Genomic DNA, 15,813 nt, shown 5'->3' with positions numbered 1-15,813 from the left:
ATTTGAGAGGAAAATGTTTTTAAATGTTTTTTATTAATGGAAATCCTATTGAAAATCTAAAATCTCTGTCAAAATCTGAATTTGCAATATTACAGTGAAATTGAGAGCAATTTTCTGACTTTTTTAAACGTTTTTGAAAATCTCAAAAAATAATCTTTGAAGATCTGAATTTGCAATATTACAGTGAATTAACAAAGCAATTTATGTTTTCTATGATCTTGATAAGTTTAAGTGAAGATCATCAAGGTTTTGAGGTAATTAATTAAAAGCTGGCATAGCAATCACCTTTATTCAAAATAACACATTAGTTGCATGCTATATACCAAGGCTTCATTGATTGTTGCTTTCTTAATGTGGTTAATTTCATTTAAAATTATAATAAAATATCCTGGTAAAATCAAAGTCAGATGATAATATTGAATTCAATTAGACTATCTGTGTTTTGAGGATTTGCAAGGCAACAAGCCCCCCCCCTTTTCCCATTGTTATTTGGTATTTTTGAATGTATTTAAGAAAAGAAATTCTCTCCTTTAATTTTAACAATTTCTATCCTTCAATGTTTTCCCTTACTGGAAAAAACAAATTTGCCTACCTATTCTTACTGAAAAATCAAGTTTCCCCTGTATAACCCATTCCCCATTCATATCTTTATTTGTGGCATGTTCTATCAACATTATCATCTGGTGCCTTAAAACTAGTACCTTTTTTTTAAGTAGTATACTTTTTTCTGTTCAATAAAATAACAAAATATAACCCTTATTTCAAAGTGTGCCAAAATTATTATTCTTAAATACACTTTTGAAAAACAGCTCTTTAGTTACTGTAAATTCAGAAATGATTGAGTGCATTTGTAATTAAGATTTTGTCATTTTAGACTTAAACGCAATTTTATTTTTTTACGATTTTGAGAAAAATCCTGTAAAATATATATGAGAGTTTAAAATTTTGCTTTTACAACTCTGTTGCATTTTTGGCAATAATTAAAAACCTCACAATAATTTCTGAATTTAAAGAAGTTATAACTTGTTAACTTTCCATTCCAACTTTGATCTTGTAGCTATAGTTTTTGATTTCAGTCATGGTCTTCTACTATCCTCTCCTTTTAAATAATCTGTTCTTTAAAATATGAATTCAAATCCTTTATTTCTAGATTACTAAGTGGATCATCAAACATTCTTCAACTCAACACAGCTTGTTCACTTAGAAACTAATAGTTACGAATGTATCCATATTACAAAGTGGGTTTTTTTCCAGATGAGTTTTTAATGTTGAAATATTTCAAGTAATCATCTTTTGAAAATTTTCACTGACTTGTAAACATTTCATATCTTTCTTTACCAAACTTTCACAGACTGGTATAATATCTTTTCTCAACTTCCAAAATGTTTATAGATACTATGTAGGTTTATTTATACAATACATAGGTCTACAATGGAAATCTTTAAATCGTCTAAGTACACTGGCCGATCATTTTGTACAAAGCAACCTCAATGTGGACGACACAAACTAATTTTCATTGCGATTATCTCCCTTGACAACACAAACAATTTGTGATTATCTCCCTTGTTCTGATCATTCTGAAAGACTTTTGGTGGTTTTGTTCGATATTGGTCAATATTTTGATAAATATATAGATCACGTCGGCCCACTGACCACAAATCTATGCCGTAATAAATCTTCTGCTGTTGGCCGATCTTTAACGTTTTTCTTAAAAGTTGAGGACAACAATAGTACACATTCTTTTGACGTGTTACTAGGGAGTTTATATTGAGGATGATCTTCTGTGGCGATTTTATAAATGGCTGCCATCGATTCATAATCTGCATAAGGAGGTCTTTGAGTTAACATTTCTACTATAGTACAACCTAAACTCCTGGAAAATATAGATAAATTTGTGAAAATTGGTGTTAGATATATGCACACATTAATGATAATTGGTGTTAAATATAATGCCCATCAGATAATAATAAAGAGCTGTGCCATGAGCACATAAGCCTGTCACTTTTTTAAAGAATAAAGTTCCATCACTCCTCAATGTCATATCAGAAATTCATAATCCATGCAAACTGTGTATTGCCTTTTTGATTTTCATTAAAACTGAAGTCCCTTAGTGAATTTTTTGTCAATACTGTGATATAGTGTTGTTTTTATGTTCTTACTCCTCAGAGTGGTTGCACCATAGCAAGTTAGCCTTGTGACTTTTGACTATGAAAGCTTGTTTTTGATACACCTAGAGGTATAACATAAAATATCTGGTACTTTCAATTTTAATTAGAATGTGTTCTTTCCCTACGCTCTTGTTTTTTTTGCATTGTTGGGTTGTTGAAAGAATCATTGATGTATGTTCAATATCTTTAATTAATTTTGTAAAATGTATAAAATATTTTTCTTGGTGTTAGTAAGTGAAAAACACTGTTTATATTCATTTGACTGTCCTGTCCTTTTTTATGAAAATGTATTCTTTTAAATGTTAAAAGTTCAGTAAATAATTTGACATTCTAAATTTTAGGCATGTTCCCTTATATATGAGAAAATTTTATGCTTTCATTATACTGTTGATTCATTTATTTTCGTGGGTAACAATTTTCGTGGTTCGAGGAAAACTGACATATTCGTGGATTTTTAATTTCATGGTTTTGACAAAGTCTACACTTATTCTTTGAGAAAATTCGAAATTTGTTGAACATTTGAATTTGTGGTTCTCCTGTACCCTTGAAATCCACAAAAATTGGTATCCAACAATTATTAATGAATCAACAGCACTATGTATAGAAGAAAATTTATTTACCAAATGTCAGCTTTTCTGCCGTATCCCTCTCCATTGATAACTTCTGGAGCCATCCAGTACGGAGTACCAACAACAGTTTTAAGTCCTGCTATGCTACAAATTGTCTGTAATCGTTTAGAAGAACCAAAATCTCCTAATTTAACATTGCCTTCACTGTCACGTAAAATATTAGCAGCTAAAACAAAAACAGAATATCATTCTAATAACTGTTATGAAATTAATATAAAGCATTTCTATTTAAAACTTTCAAATTTGTTTATATCTTTTGTTGGTTTTTCTTTTTTGCCGAGTTTTGTGAGTTGTTTTCCTTCCTTTTTCTGATCATTGAAAACGTTTTGTCTACACATTTATTCAAATATAAAGACAGGTGCTACAATATATGAAGCACTAGACATATTCTTTTGAGAGTTGATTTTTTGGTTGCCTCTTTTTTTCTTTTACAATGGCAGATTATTCCATCTTCAACTTCTATTCTTTTTATCATACCATAATATACTTTTTCCATAGTTTATCAAACTTTCCTTAACGTATGCACAAAACCAAATCTGGCAACGAAAATTCATTACAATGACGTCTGTATATCAATTCTTAATTACCTTTAATATCTCGATGAACAATAACATTTTTGTGAAGAAAGGCCAGCCCTTCTAACACTTGGCGAGTATATTTGCGACAAACCACTTCGGTTAATGCCCCATATTTGTTAAGTAAATCTTTCAACGAACCCTGAAAAAATTAAAGTTCACTAATATAAATATCCACATAACGAAAAGACATGTAAATAAAATAAAAGCTAAACAATGTTCACTCTTTTACTCCACATGTGGCTTTTGCCTATATAGTACAATTTTTAAAGAAATGTATACTATAATACTATTTTTAAAGAAATGTATAAAAGTCTTTTCCACATCTTCATACATGTATATGCAGAAGATAGAATCTTGATATGCGATTCAGAATCTACAAAAAACGTTAGCTGTACATTATACAATAAGTTCTTAATAAAGAGATTGTAATTAAGAAATTCTTGTTTGATGTGGTCATATTGGTTTTTCTGTTGGTTGTTTTTAAAATCATAATTTAGGACATCAGTTTTCTCATTAAAATTGTCTGGCCTTTAAAAGTTACTTTACAGTATACGTTTTGCTCATTGTTGAAGTAAGATAAATGGCCAATAGTTGAATACATTTAATACATTTTAATTAAGAAATAATTCCTTCATGTCATGCTCTATGCTCATTTTAACATGGGTAGGCATTATATTTGTCGATATTTTACACTGAGCTTAGGGAGGTGTAAAATGTGGTCAAAAATAATGCCTACTCATGTTAAAATTAGCATGGAGTATGACATGAAGGAATTATTTCGATTTTAATAGGACAAATACAGTATTTTTATAGGTCAACTCATACGAAATTACTGTAAAAATGTGTGGCTGTTCCCGTTTCCACCTCTGTGCATTGCATTTCATATTTGATAAGTTTAAAAACTATGAGCAGTGTAAATATATGTTGTTTCATAAAAAAATATAATAAAAGTTTATGTTAGCTGCTTAAATGTATATTTTTTAAAGGATAACGATGGAAATAACATTAATATAAACAGTAAGTTCATGCACATGTGTCAAACATATTTTGTGCTCATTAGAACACGGCTTTGTTTACAAAGCATAATAAGGACGTCATATTAGAAATTATAGTAGATTGCTGTCTCATTGGCATTATCTTATTTTCATATTGTCAATTTAGTAGGAACCCTAATATTCCTTCCCAGTAATCAATACAGTCTATGCATTCAGGTGTTAATGAAGTAATCATAGATCAGCTGAATATAACGACTGAATTTGAGTTAGTTTAGTGACATCTAATGTTAATATCAATGATTATATATACTCACCCCAGATAAGTATTCCATGAATATAGATAAGCTAGTTTTACCCTGTTGACAACCAAAATAAGATACAATTCTCTCATGTTGGAAATTCCGTAATAATTGTATTTCATTCTCCAAAGCTCGCACTTCCTAAAAATACAAACACTATTATACTGTGGATTCAATATTATCATTAATTGGATACTAATTTACGTGTGAAGAGGTGAACCACAAATTTAAATGTTCAACAAAATACAAATTTTCTATAAACTTTGTATGCAGAGATGGCAAAACCATGAAATCAAATATCCATGAAAATGTAAATATTACTCAATCCACGGAAATTGATACCCACGAAACAATAAATGATTTTATGGATGCAATTATGATTTTATTGGTCCTCTTGTTTTTGAATGGGACTTTTCATTCAATTTGAACTTTCATGGGCTGCACTAAGATCTTTTTCAACTACTAGTCCAAAGACCAAATTTCCATTATTTTTCTTTTGTGTCAAAACAAAATTTTGCAAAAATATACTAGTCCAATTAAAATAGGACAAGTGACTACTAGTCTGTAAGGCACTGATCTGCTTAAAATCAGACTAATGGCTAATGGTGCAGATTGGTTTCCATGAGCAGCAAAACAGGAACAAATTGTGGTGTAGGATCTACCAACTCTTCCAGTACTAGTTAACCTGAGATATATTCCCATTTTTTTCATTGGATTCATGTTGCTCAGTTTTTGTTACTCAATGTAGTGTGATGTGGAATATTGTTTGTCATCTAAGGATTTTTTATTTTTACCACAGAATTGTATTTTTTTTTTAATTTATCGTCCCTTTGTTGAACAGATTGCTTAGTTTTTCAGCATATTAATCAAACCATAGAAACTGATGATACAGTAATTTGATTTGGTTTCCAGGACACCTTTCAATCAAAACTAGAAGGGAAAATTTTCTTAAATTTTCTTAATGTGCATTGTACTTAGGTCCCTTACAATTGTATTTGATGAACTTTTCCATGGTGCTTTTATACTGACTCTAAATAATATGTTTGACAAAAACACCCAAAGTAAGGGACCGGATGTTTAGTAGTTGCTGTTTGTTGATGTGGTTCATAAGTGTTTCTTGCTTCTTGTTTTAAAAGGATTAGACATTTGGTTTTCTCATTTGAATGGTATTCCACTAATCATTTTTGGGGCCCTTTATAGCTTGCTTTTCAGTGTGAGCCTTAGGTCCTGTGTTGGAGACCATACTCTGACCTGTAATAGTTTACTTTTACAAATTGTTAAAAATGTAGAGAGTTTTCTCATTGGCATTCATACCACATCTTCTTCCTTATCTCAACATACTTTAGAAGCTTCAGCATTCATGCTTGTTAGAGTGACTTGTTTGACTGCCAGTTCTCGACCTGTATCCCTGTCATAACAAAGGTATACTTCTCCAAAAGCTCCACTGCCTAACAGTTTACCCATCTGCCAGTTTACTGGAGCACGGGGAGCTGAAATAAATAATAACATTGTCTTCTTAATTAATATTAATTATCATTACTATATAAATTGTGGTTGAATATCACTGTACTCAAAAAACAAAACCTCCCAGAGTTTGATGACATTTATTCTTTTTAAAGTTGGTATTAGGTTCTCTTTTCAACACTTTCATGGGCAAAGTGTTTTTTTTTCTGTTTTTTAAAATAAAATCTTCTATAATATTTTTGATATTAAGCTATTTTAAATCTGTATGGTATTTTTAACATAGTCTAACAGTATTTGTATAGCACTAATCATTATTATAAATTTGAAAAGCTGCAAGTAACAAATTAAACAAACAGTACACATATCAAATAACTATTGTCACACATGTACAGCATTGTCGTTGGTAGGTTTAGAGCTCTTCCTTCATTCCTAAAGTCATAATCACTAAAGATTGGTATTAAAAGTTTGTTTCAAGGTTCACTAAAGTGTTACAGATAAATTAGACACTTCCTGGCCTAAATATATTGGTAAAGGTGAAATACAGAATACTGGAATTAGTTGGAAAAAATAATTAACTGTTAAAGAGTTATTTTGAGATTTTTATTACTGTAAATTCAGAAATTATTGCGTGCTTTTATTATTGTGATTTTGTCATTTAACATTTGAATGCTATTTTAATTTTTACGATTTTGAGAAAAGTCATGCTTAATTCAGTTAAAATATTACAAAATGCGAGTTTTAATTATTGCGTTTACAACTCAGTCGCATTATTCTCAATAATAAAAACCTCGCGATAATTTCTAAATTTACAGTAATGCAAATAATGTGAGTTGAGTATCACATTAATAACTCGCATTCTGATATCTGAAACATCCATCTGTATGCATATTTACCTAAAACCATAATCGTTAATCTCGCATTTGTGTTCATCGTTCAAAAAATTTCTGTATTTACAGTAGTCAACCTGTTTTTTGGATTTTTTAATTGCAATGCATAAACAAACAACCAAATTTGTGTTGAACACACTTATTGTAAACAGCTTTTTTAGTTTAGATTTACTTTGAGTACAAGTATATTCATGCGAGTTAATTTTTAAAATTTTAATTTTTAAAAATCTGGAATATTTAAAGAAAATATGTCTAGGCCTAAACATCTGTATACATTGAATATATGATTAGAAACCGTCTTTAAAATTAAGAATCTTTAATAATATCAAAAAGAGAGTCCCTTAATGTTAAATGATTACTATTAAATATATCACAAATAACCAAAGAACATCTACAGAGCGACTTCAGTGAACAAAATAACATCATTTGCATGCATGATCAAAACTGAATACAAAATGTTCCATGTTCAGGTTTATGCTCTTATAATATACTAGATTATGGAGTGTGTGTCCGAGCGAGAACTTCTCTAGTTCATTACTTTAGGAATGTTTATCAAAAAGTAGTATTTCAATATTCAGCCCCATTCTACTAATTGGTCAGCCATCAGTCATACCCTGATATACACTATCTTTTTCGGGTAATTAATACTGATAGCGTTCGACATTTTCAGCCGAACAAATTTATCACTTTTACTTAACTTAATTATTGTATGCTGGTTCATATTCTGGACGCCAATCTTTGCTCCTTTATTATGTAATTCACTAACTAAACAATTATGAAATTAAGAAACGGAAAAATACTAAATACTAAACTTGTTCAAAGGGTATCTACACGTCTCAATTTTCAAAATCGGTTATCTAAAAATACTACCATCGCTAACATTTTTAACAATAAAAATCGTGGTTACCCTTCTATCGATAAGTGTCATGCCAAAAAATGACTTACATGTCCCCGTCTTTCCACCAACAATACGGTAAGGTCCACGTTTAATGGTCGCACATTTTCTTTAAATTTTGAAACTGATATTACTTGAAAAACAAACAGTATTATTTATTTACTCACATGAAACAAACCGGGATGTGGTATTCAGTACGTAGGAGAAACTGGGAGATATTTATCAAAACGCACTCAAGAACATCTGTATCGTTTTAAAAGACCTAATAAATTCAAAAGTATCATTTACCAACACCTTAAGAAGCACAACCATCCTTTTAAATATTTAGCAGTTCAACCTTTAGAAGTAGTAAATAAGCAGCCTGGTGAATCGCATTCAAAGTTTGTACGATCACGGAAAATAATTGAATTAAATTGGATTAAAAAATTACAGACAGTTTACCCTCTCGGTCTAAATGATAATATCATGGGAATTGGTAATATATCTAGAACCAATTCCGTTAACATTTTGGATATTGTTTCTAAAACTGTTCGTAAAAACCGTTCTCACGGTTGTAGAACAAATCGCAATCAAAGAAAATTTCGGGCCAATCATACCAATATTTCGGACCTTATTTCTATTTCAAAAAACAACGGCAGACATTATCTGTTAACAAAACTCTGTTCTTTACCGGTTAATAAGTTAAATAAAATTTTGGAGGATTGCAACACAATTTCATATAGCAGTCCTAAGTATGAAATTGTTCAAATTATTATGGCATATTGTTATTCTAAATTATTTCCCAAAATTGATCGCCCTGAAGATCATAAAAAACATTTTATTAAAATTAAGTATGTCAACAAAGGCTTTGATTTTGTAAATATTGCCGGTATATTTAACGACCATTCTGTTAAAGAACAAATTCCTGGATATTTTGACAATACTGAGCTACCTCTTATTTGTTATATTTACAAGAAATCTACCCGGAAATTTGTGTTTAATTATAGTCAATTGTGTAAAGATGTTAATATCAGTGAAAATACACCTACTTCATGTAATTGCAGTAATTCCGAATATATTTATGGACCCATTTCCCATGTTATAACAGGAGATCTTAACATCGTTCAAGACCGAGAGTTAAAATCATTTCTCAGTAAAGGACCTAAATATCGTCCCCCGTCAATTATTAATTGGAATGAGTGTCGTAATATCATCCACGACTCACTCCTTACTTACTGTATGAAATGGATAAAACGGGAAAAAGCTGACAAAAAATCTTTGGACTCTTTTTTTAATTCAGTAATGAAGATAGTTGATATACGTATTCAACATTTTAAAGAACATTTTACTATTAACAATAACCACAATAAACCTATTTCTCGTATCAAACATAAACTAAAAGAACTAGCCAAGGAATTTGTTTTTGTCCCGGCCGATAAAGCTGCTAATAATATTATTATTGTTTGACGTAAATTTTACATCGAGGTTCTGAAAAAGGAAATCACCAATTCACCAACATTCCAACTGACTCCATTTTCAGAAAACGAAATCTGTAACAAACATAAACTTTTAGCCACCGCTTTACAAGCAGAGCCAAATACAATGAAAGTTCCAACTATGTATTGGCTTCCGAAGCTACACAAAACCCCTTACAAATATAGATTTATTTCGTCTTCAAGCCATTGTTCAACTACTAAATTGTCTATTATTCTTACCAGCACACTTGGTACAATTAAAAACCTTATAATAAATTGTTCAAATAAGGCCTTCGAAAATAGTGGAATAAATTACTTTTGGAGTGTCAAGAACTCGTTGGAAGTACTTGATAAATTGCATGCTTATATTGGTGATTTTGAATCTGTTCAAAGTTTTGATTTTTCTACCCTGTATACCACATTGCCTCACATTCTCATTAAGAAAAAATTCACACATCTAATTAAATGGGCATTCAAAAAATCAGAATGTGAATATATATGTTCAAACTCTTTTAGGTCATTTTTTAGTTGCAATAAACAAAAAAACTATGTTAATTGGACATGCTTTGATACTATATATGCCCTTGAATTTTTACTAGATAACATTTTTGTTCGCTTTGGGGATTCCGTATATCGTCAGATTATCGGAATTCCAATGGGGACTAACTGTGCACCACTTATTGCGGACCTCTTTTTGTATTGTTACGAGTTACAATTTATGACAAAAATAAGCAAAGACCCATCAAAACAACATCTGATAAACAAATTTAATAATACTTTTAGATATTTGGATGATATTTTGGCTCTCAATAATGACGACTTCAGTATGTATATTAATGAAATTTATCCTGGTGAACTCACTTTAAATAAAGCTAATACTTACAACGACCACTGCCCTTTCCTCGATCTTGATATCTATATCACTAACGGAAAGCTGAATACTAAAATTTATGATAAAAGGGATGATTTTTCATTTCCTATCGTTAATTATCCGTTTTTAGATGGTGACGTTCCCTTGTCACCATCTTACGGTGTTTATATATCTCAACTTGTACGATTCGCTCATGTATGTAACAATGTCTTAGATTTTAACGAGAGAAATTTATGTATTACTGAAAAATTATTACACCAGGGTTTTCGATATCACAAACTAGTCAAAACATTTACTAAATTTTATCATCGGTATAAAGACATCATTCGTAAATATAGCTCAACATGCAGACTTTTTATACGTTCAGGTATTTCACATCCAATTTTTTATGGAAATATTCTTTATAAAGCACAAAGGTGTCAGTATTCACCTCATAAACTTACAAAACCTTTGAATAGACTTATTAAGAAGGGATATAATTACGATACTGTTGTCAAGTCATTAAAGATTGCATATTTTGGCGTTAATATTGAGTCACTGATGAGGTCTTTGCGTCGGAACTAAACACATTTATTCTAAAAACAGTTGTTGGCATGACACGGGTTATGTTCTTCTCATATATGTTATGATGGTATGATACTAAACCCCTTACGGGAAGGATTGTGCCTGATGTTCATATGATGAAATCATAATCTTTCAGTCAGTTTAATTGAAGTCTGGAGCTGGCATGTCAGTTAACTGCTAGTAGTCTGTTGTTATTTATGTATTATTGTCATTTTGTTTATTTTCTTTGGTTACATCTTCTGACATCAGACTCGGACTTCTCTTGAACTGAATTTTAATGTGCGTATTGTTATGCTTTTACTTTTCTACACTGGTTAGAGGTATAGGGGGAGGGTTGAGATCTCACAAACATGTTTAACCCCGCCGCATTTTTGCGCCTGTCCCAAGTCAGGAGCCTCTGGCCTTTGTTAGTCTTGTATTATTTAAATTTTAGTTTCTTGTGTACAATTTGGAAATTAGTATGGCGTTCATTATCACTGAACTAGTATATATTTGTTTAGGGGCCAGCTGAAGGACGCCTCCAGGTGCGGGAATTTCTCGCTACATTGAAGACCTGTTGGTGACCTTCTGCTGTTGTGTTTTTTTATTTTGGTCGGGTTGTTGTCTCTTTGACACATTCCCCATTTCCATTCTCAATTTTATTAGGATTAAAATTTTAAATGCCATGTGATCATCCCACATACATGTGTGTACATATATATGTGTGTCCAATACACATTATTGATAGGTATACCATAAACTACACAGCACACAACATAATTACAATTAAATTAGAGTACATTTATAATGGGATAAATAATTATACATACGCTTGTCCGGTGTAAGACCTTAAACAGTTGGCATCAAAATTTATATAAAATTTGTTTTCATCAAAGTTTTTTTTCAACTTCAGGCTAACCAACTTCTCATTTGTTAATTTATCTTTTAATTTATTTCTTTTTTTATCTGACAAAAACTTTGATCAATATCAGAAAAAAAAATCCTTATATACACATACACACACAAAAAATAACAAAAAGCAAGGAACAACTGTTATTGCCTGTCATCACCTCAAAGTCACATTGAGGTCTTAAACACCACAACTCTCACCTAACTGCAAGTATTATAGCCCTTAGCACCTGATTAGAAAAAAAGCTTTTCTAAATTTAAATCCCACTACATCTTCATTGAAAAAAACCTGTATGGTATGCTAAAATAAATGGAAAACATGTCAATGGGACACAGATGATGGCCCCTTGCAAATAACTGTATAAAAGGAACCACCCTATATTTTGATGATCAACGTTTTTGAATGGAAACATATGGTAGCCCTCCCCTTCCCCTTTTACCCTGGGTTGGGACCATTTTAAAACTGAGTATCTGCCCTGTTCTAGTCCTATAAAGCCAGTTTTAATGTGCCCAAAAATTAATTGCTCCTTGGAAACAGAGTTCTTTAAATGGTTATTTCTTATTGTTTGTATCTTTGTAATTAGTACCTATAGCCATGATAGGTGATCAATCTCCTTTTGTAGGACCTTTAATTGTGATTCATCACAAAATTGTCTGGATGAACCGTCTAGTATGATGTTTAATTTTCGAAAAAAAACAACCTGCAAAATATTTTTAAAATAAGAAAATATTTTACTTTTTACAATTTTTCTTTACTTACATTTAGAGAAGGCTAAATCTGATACAGGATTGAACACAGGGCTATCTATATCACTATTTCTCTTTAGACTGAGTCGGCCCTCCGGAGAGTCCATGTCTGGATCAGGAGGGAATCCACTGCTGCTACTACTATTGCTGAGAGCACCGGAACTCCCACGGGATAAAAGTGTGCTCCCTAACTCAGGCCGTCTCTGTACGATATTACTGGCACGCGGGAATGTTCTGTGGCCTTCAATGTCATGAGTGTTATGTGTGTTTACATTGTAATTCCGTGGAAACGTATCAAACCATACTTTGCCATCTGAAAACAAAACAATTGTAAAAGATTATTATATGTCTTGTGCAATATGAAATGTAATGGTACTTTTGATTGGATAATGTTCAAGATCAGTTCTCATGCAATATGAAATGTAATGGCACTTTTGATTGGATAATGTTCAAGATCAGTTCTCATGCAATATGAAATGTAATGGCATTTTTGATTGGATAATGTTAGAGATCAGTTCATTGGCAATAATTTGCAAAATAGCAGACGACATCTCCCTGTTTATTTTAAATGTTCTGTTTTGAATAATTCACTCCACTCAACCTTTCTAATAATTTAGGATTTGACTGTAGTTCCTCAAAATAGCATCATTGTTATTATAACTTCGACTTAAGATTCAAATGAAATGCTGAAAATATTAAAAAAATCATGACCAATATCTCTTTTATTTTAATTTTTCTGTTGAAAGTTTCTCTACCATGGCTATATGCCATATATGGTGCAGGAAATGCTAGGAGCCTGTAATTCAGTGGTTGTCGTTTTTTTTATGTGTTTCATATTTGTTTTTCATACATTTTTTTACATAAATAAGGCCGTTAGTTTTCTCGTTTGAATTGTTTTACAATGTCTTATCGGGGCCTTTTATAGCTGACTATGCGGTATGGGCTTTGGTCATTTTTTTAAGGCCGTACGGTGACCTATAGTTGTTAATGTTTGTGTCATTTTCAAATTGGTCTTTTGTGGACAGTTGTCTCATTGGCAATAATACCACATCTTCTTTTTTATATTACCTTTCCAGAGCACCTGATTTCACACACACTTTTTAGGAGTTTGTGTTGTTTTTTATTTATAACTGTTGATGTAAATGTCTTTTGGTTTTGTGAGTCTTTGTATACTCCTTGGTTTTGATTGTTCTTGTCTTGTTAAGTTTTTTTGCCAAAAACACAAACAAAGCAAAAAAAATCATCATTTTAAGTAACATTTGGTTGTCTGTCTTGCCTACAATCCTGTTAATCATTGATTGCTTTTTCTTTTTCTGCTTTTTGGTGTATGTAACTCAATAACTCCTGATACTTCACAAAAATTATTAGTAAGAAAAACTACGAATAAGTTAGATTTTGCAGAAGTCTTTAGTAGACACTGTATAGGAGTGATTGCCTTTACTTTCACTTTATGAATACTACTGTGGATTCATTTATTTTCGTGGATTAAGGAAAACATATAGGTTCATGGATATTTGACTTCGTTGTTTTTACCAAAGTTTGCATACAAAATTAGGCCTATATAAAATTTTGTATTCGTTGAACATTTAATTTCATTGTTCCCCTGTATCAATGAAATCCACGAAAATTGATATACAAGGAACAATAATAAATCCACAGTATTGCAAATAACATTGTACAACATACCCGCCGTTTCATCTTTGGATGACGCATCAGTTAATACACTTCTCCGTGAACCAGCTCTTATTCTAAATGGGTAGGTGTCACCACTATAAAACGAAAATTGATTTTGTATAAATTACATTATTTTATTAATTTCCAACTCAATGCCATCAGTGAAAGGATAATGTTTGTTATATACTTTGACAATATATCCCCATGGATGAAACAGTGTTTCTTCATAATACATAATCACAATTTGGTACTAAAGGACCAATGCATGCTTTTTTGTATCAGAGTTAAATGTAGAAAATATTCTGCAACTCTTGAGATACCATTGCTCAGGTAAAACAAAGTTTTCTTTTTTTATAACTTGAGCCATGGTGTTTTCAATTTTTCTTTCTTTTTTTAATTTATGATAAGTTCTTTGATATTAAAGACTCATACCATTACTGTAAAAACATACATACTTTAGACACATTAAATTACCATGGATAAAATTACTTCTTATGGATTTACAGATGCAGTTTCCATTTTGAGAAAGTGACATTCAAAATTAATTTTCCCTACATTTAAATTTTGTGAATAAAATCTAGAGGCAATTCAGTAGATATACTAATTACTTACTGGCTACTACTGGCATAACTTCCACTGTCCAGTGAGGAGATACTACCGGTCATTTTCCCTGATCCTTCTGGACTATGATAGACACCCTACAAAAATCACCGATTAAAATTTCCAGTATTGCCAATAGATAAGTATTAATTGTACTGTAACATGCTTGAGTAAAATAAATTGAATCATTAACAAAAACATTTGACCATGTCAGGATTTCTGTTGACATGGAGAATACCAGTCTTTAGTTTCTATGTTGTGTCTTGTGTACTATTATTCGTCCGTTAGTCTTTTTCTTTAATAGCAATGGCATTGTCAGTTCATTTTCCAACTATGAGTTTGCATTTCTCTCTGATATCTTTCATCCCTCTTTTGGCACAGAAATTTGAGAAATAATTCTCCTTTTTTAAAGGATTTTTTTTCATTTCAACTAAATGAAAATGATGAGAACAATCTATTGAATGGTATCAATCATGTTGTTATTTCAAATTTCTTCTATCATGTTTATTTTTCAGTACATACTTCCTTTAAAAATTACGAATAACTTCACTTGGAGAAGCCCTATGAAGCTAGACAGTTTGACCCTCATATGAACACATGCCAAAATCTCTGACCTAATTAATACCAAGAGTCATCTTACCTCATCCCCATCTTCAGGAATGAACTCTCCCTCACTGTTAACAGAGGTACGTGAAACACTATGAGATATTCCATGTGGCAGGTGTCCAGGGGGTGGGCTAGGTGATTCTCTGTAGTCAGAATGTTTGGAAGACTGAAAAAAATAAATAATCATATATAATTTTCTTCACAATAAGCATGATAAGCATACAAAAATCAAAAAGTTTAAAAAAATAAAGTATTTGTCCATGGGACACAGATGTCTGGCCCCTACTTCTACATTCAGTAACTTTTCTATTTGTTAAAGGCCAGAACTCCAGAAGGTAAGAGTGGTCCAACTCAAATTGATTTTTCATCTGTGTTTGTTGGTAAATTGTATTGTGTGTCCATAACATTTGGTTGTGGCAAGGTATAGTTAGAGTGTGATAATAGCAAATTCAGCAATTTTTTTATTGAGAAAAATCCTGTTTAATTCATTAAAT

At 31.2% G+C, this 15,813-nt stretch overlaps 1 protein-coding gene across 2 annotated transcripts in view; it reads right to left on the bottom strand.

Annotated features, from left to right (window-relative positions):
* Positions 1–948: 948 nt before the first annotated feature.
* LOC134694590 (mitogen-activated protein kinase kinase kinase 2-like) overlaps positions 949–15,813 on the bottom strand; it is a 51,228-nt gene continuing 36,363 nt past the window's right edge. For both annotated transcript variants that reach the window (XM_063555616.1, XM_063555615.1), the window contains exons 7-15: positions 15,354–15,485; positions 14,726–14,811; positions 14,126–14,208; positions 12,453–12,752; positions 6,011–6,159; positions 4,685–4,810; positions 3,385–3,514; positions 2,789–2,963; positions 949–1,873 (exon numbers count right to left, since the gene is read on the bottom strand). In XM_063555616.1, coding sequence (XP_063411686.1) covers positions 1,636–1,873; positions 2,789–2,963; positions 3,385–3,514; positions 4,685–4,810; positions 6,011–6,159; positions 12,453–12,752; positions 14,126–14,208; positions 14,726–14,811; positions 15,354–15,485 — 1,419 coding nt within the window. In that variant the 3' untranslated portion in view covers positions 949–1,635. The remainder of the gene's footprint in view (positions 1,874–2,788; positions 2,964–3,384; positions 3,515–4,684; positions 4,811–6,010; positions 6,160–12,452; positions 12,753–14,125; positions 14,209–14,725; positions 14,812–15,353; positions 15,486–15,813) is intronic.

This window comes from Mytilus trossulus, chromosome 13, assembly GCF_036588685.1.
Source record: "Mytilus trossulus isolate FHL-02 chromosome 13, PNRI_Mtr1.1.1.hap1, whole genome shotgun sequence".
NCBI lineage: Eukaryota > Metazoa > Mollusca > Bivalvia > Mytilida > Mytilidae > Mytilus > Mytilus trossulus.
The sequence above is the reverse complement of the archived record's forward strand: the minus strand, read 5'-3'. Positions and strand labels throughout refer to the sequence as shown.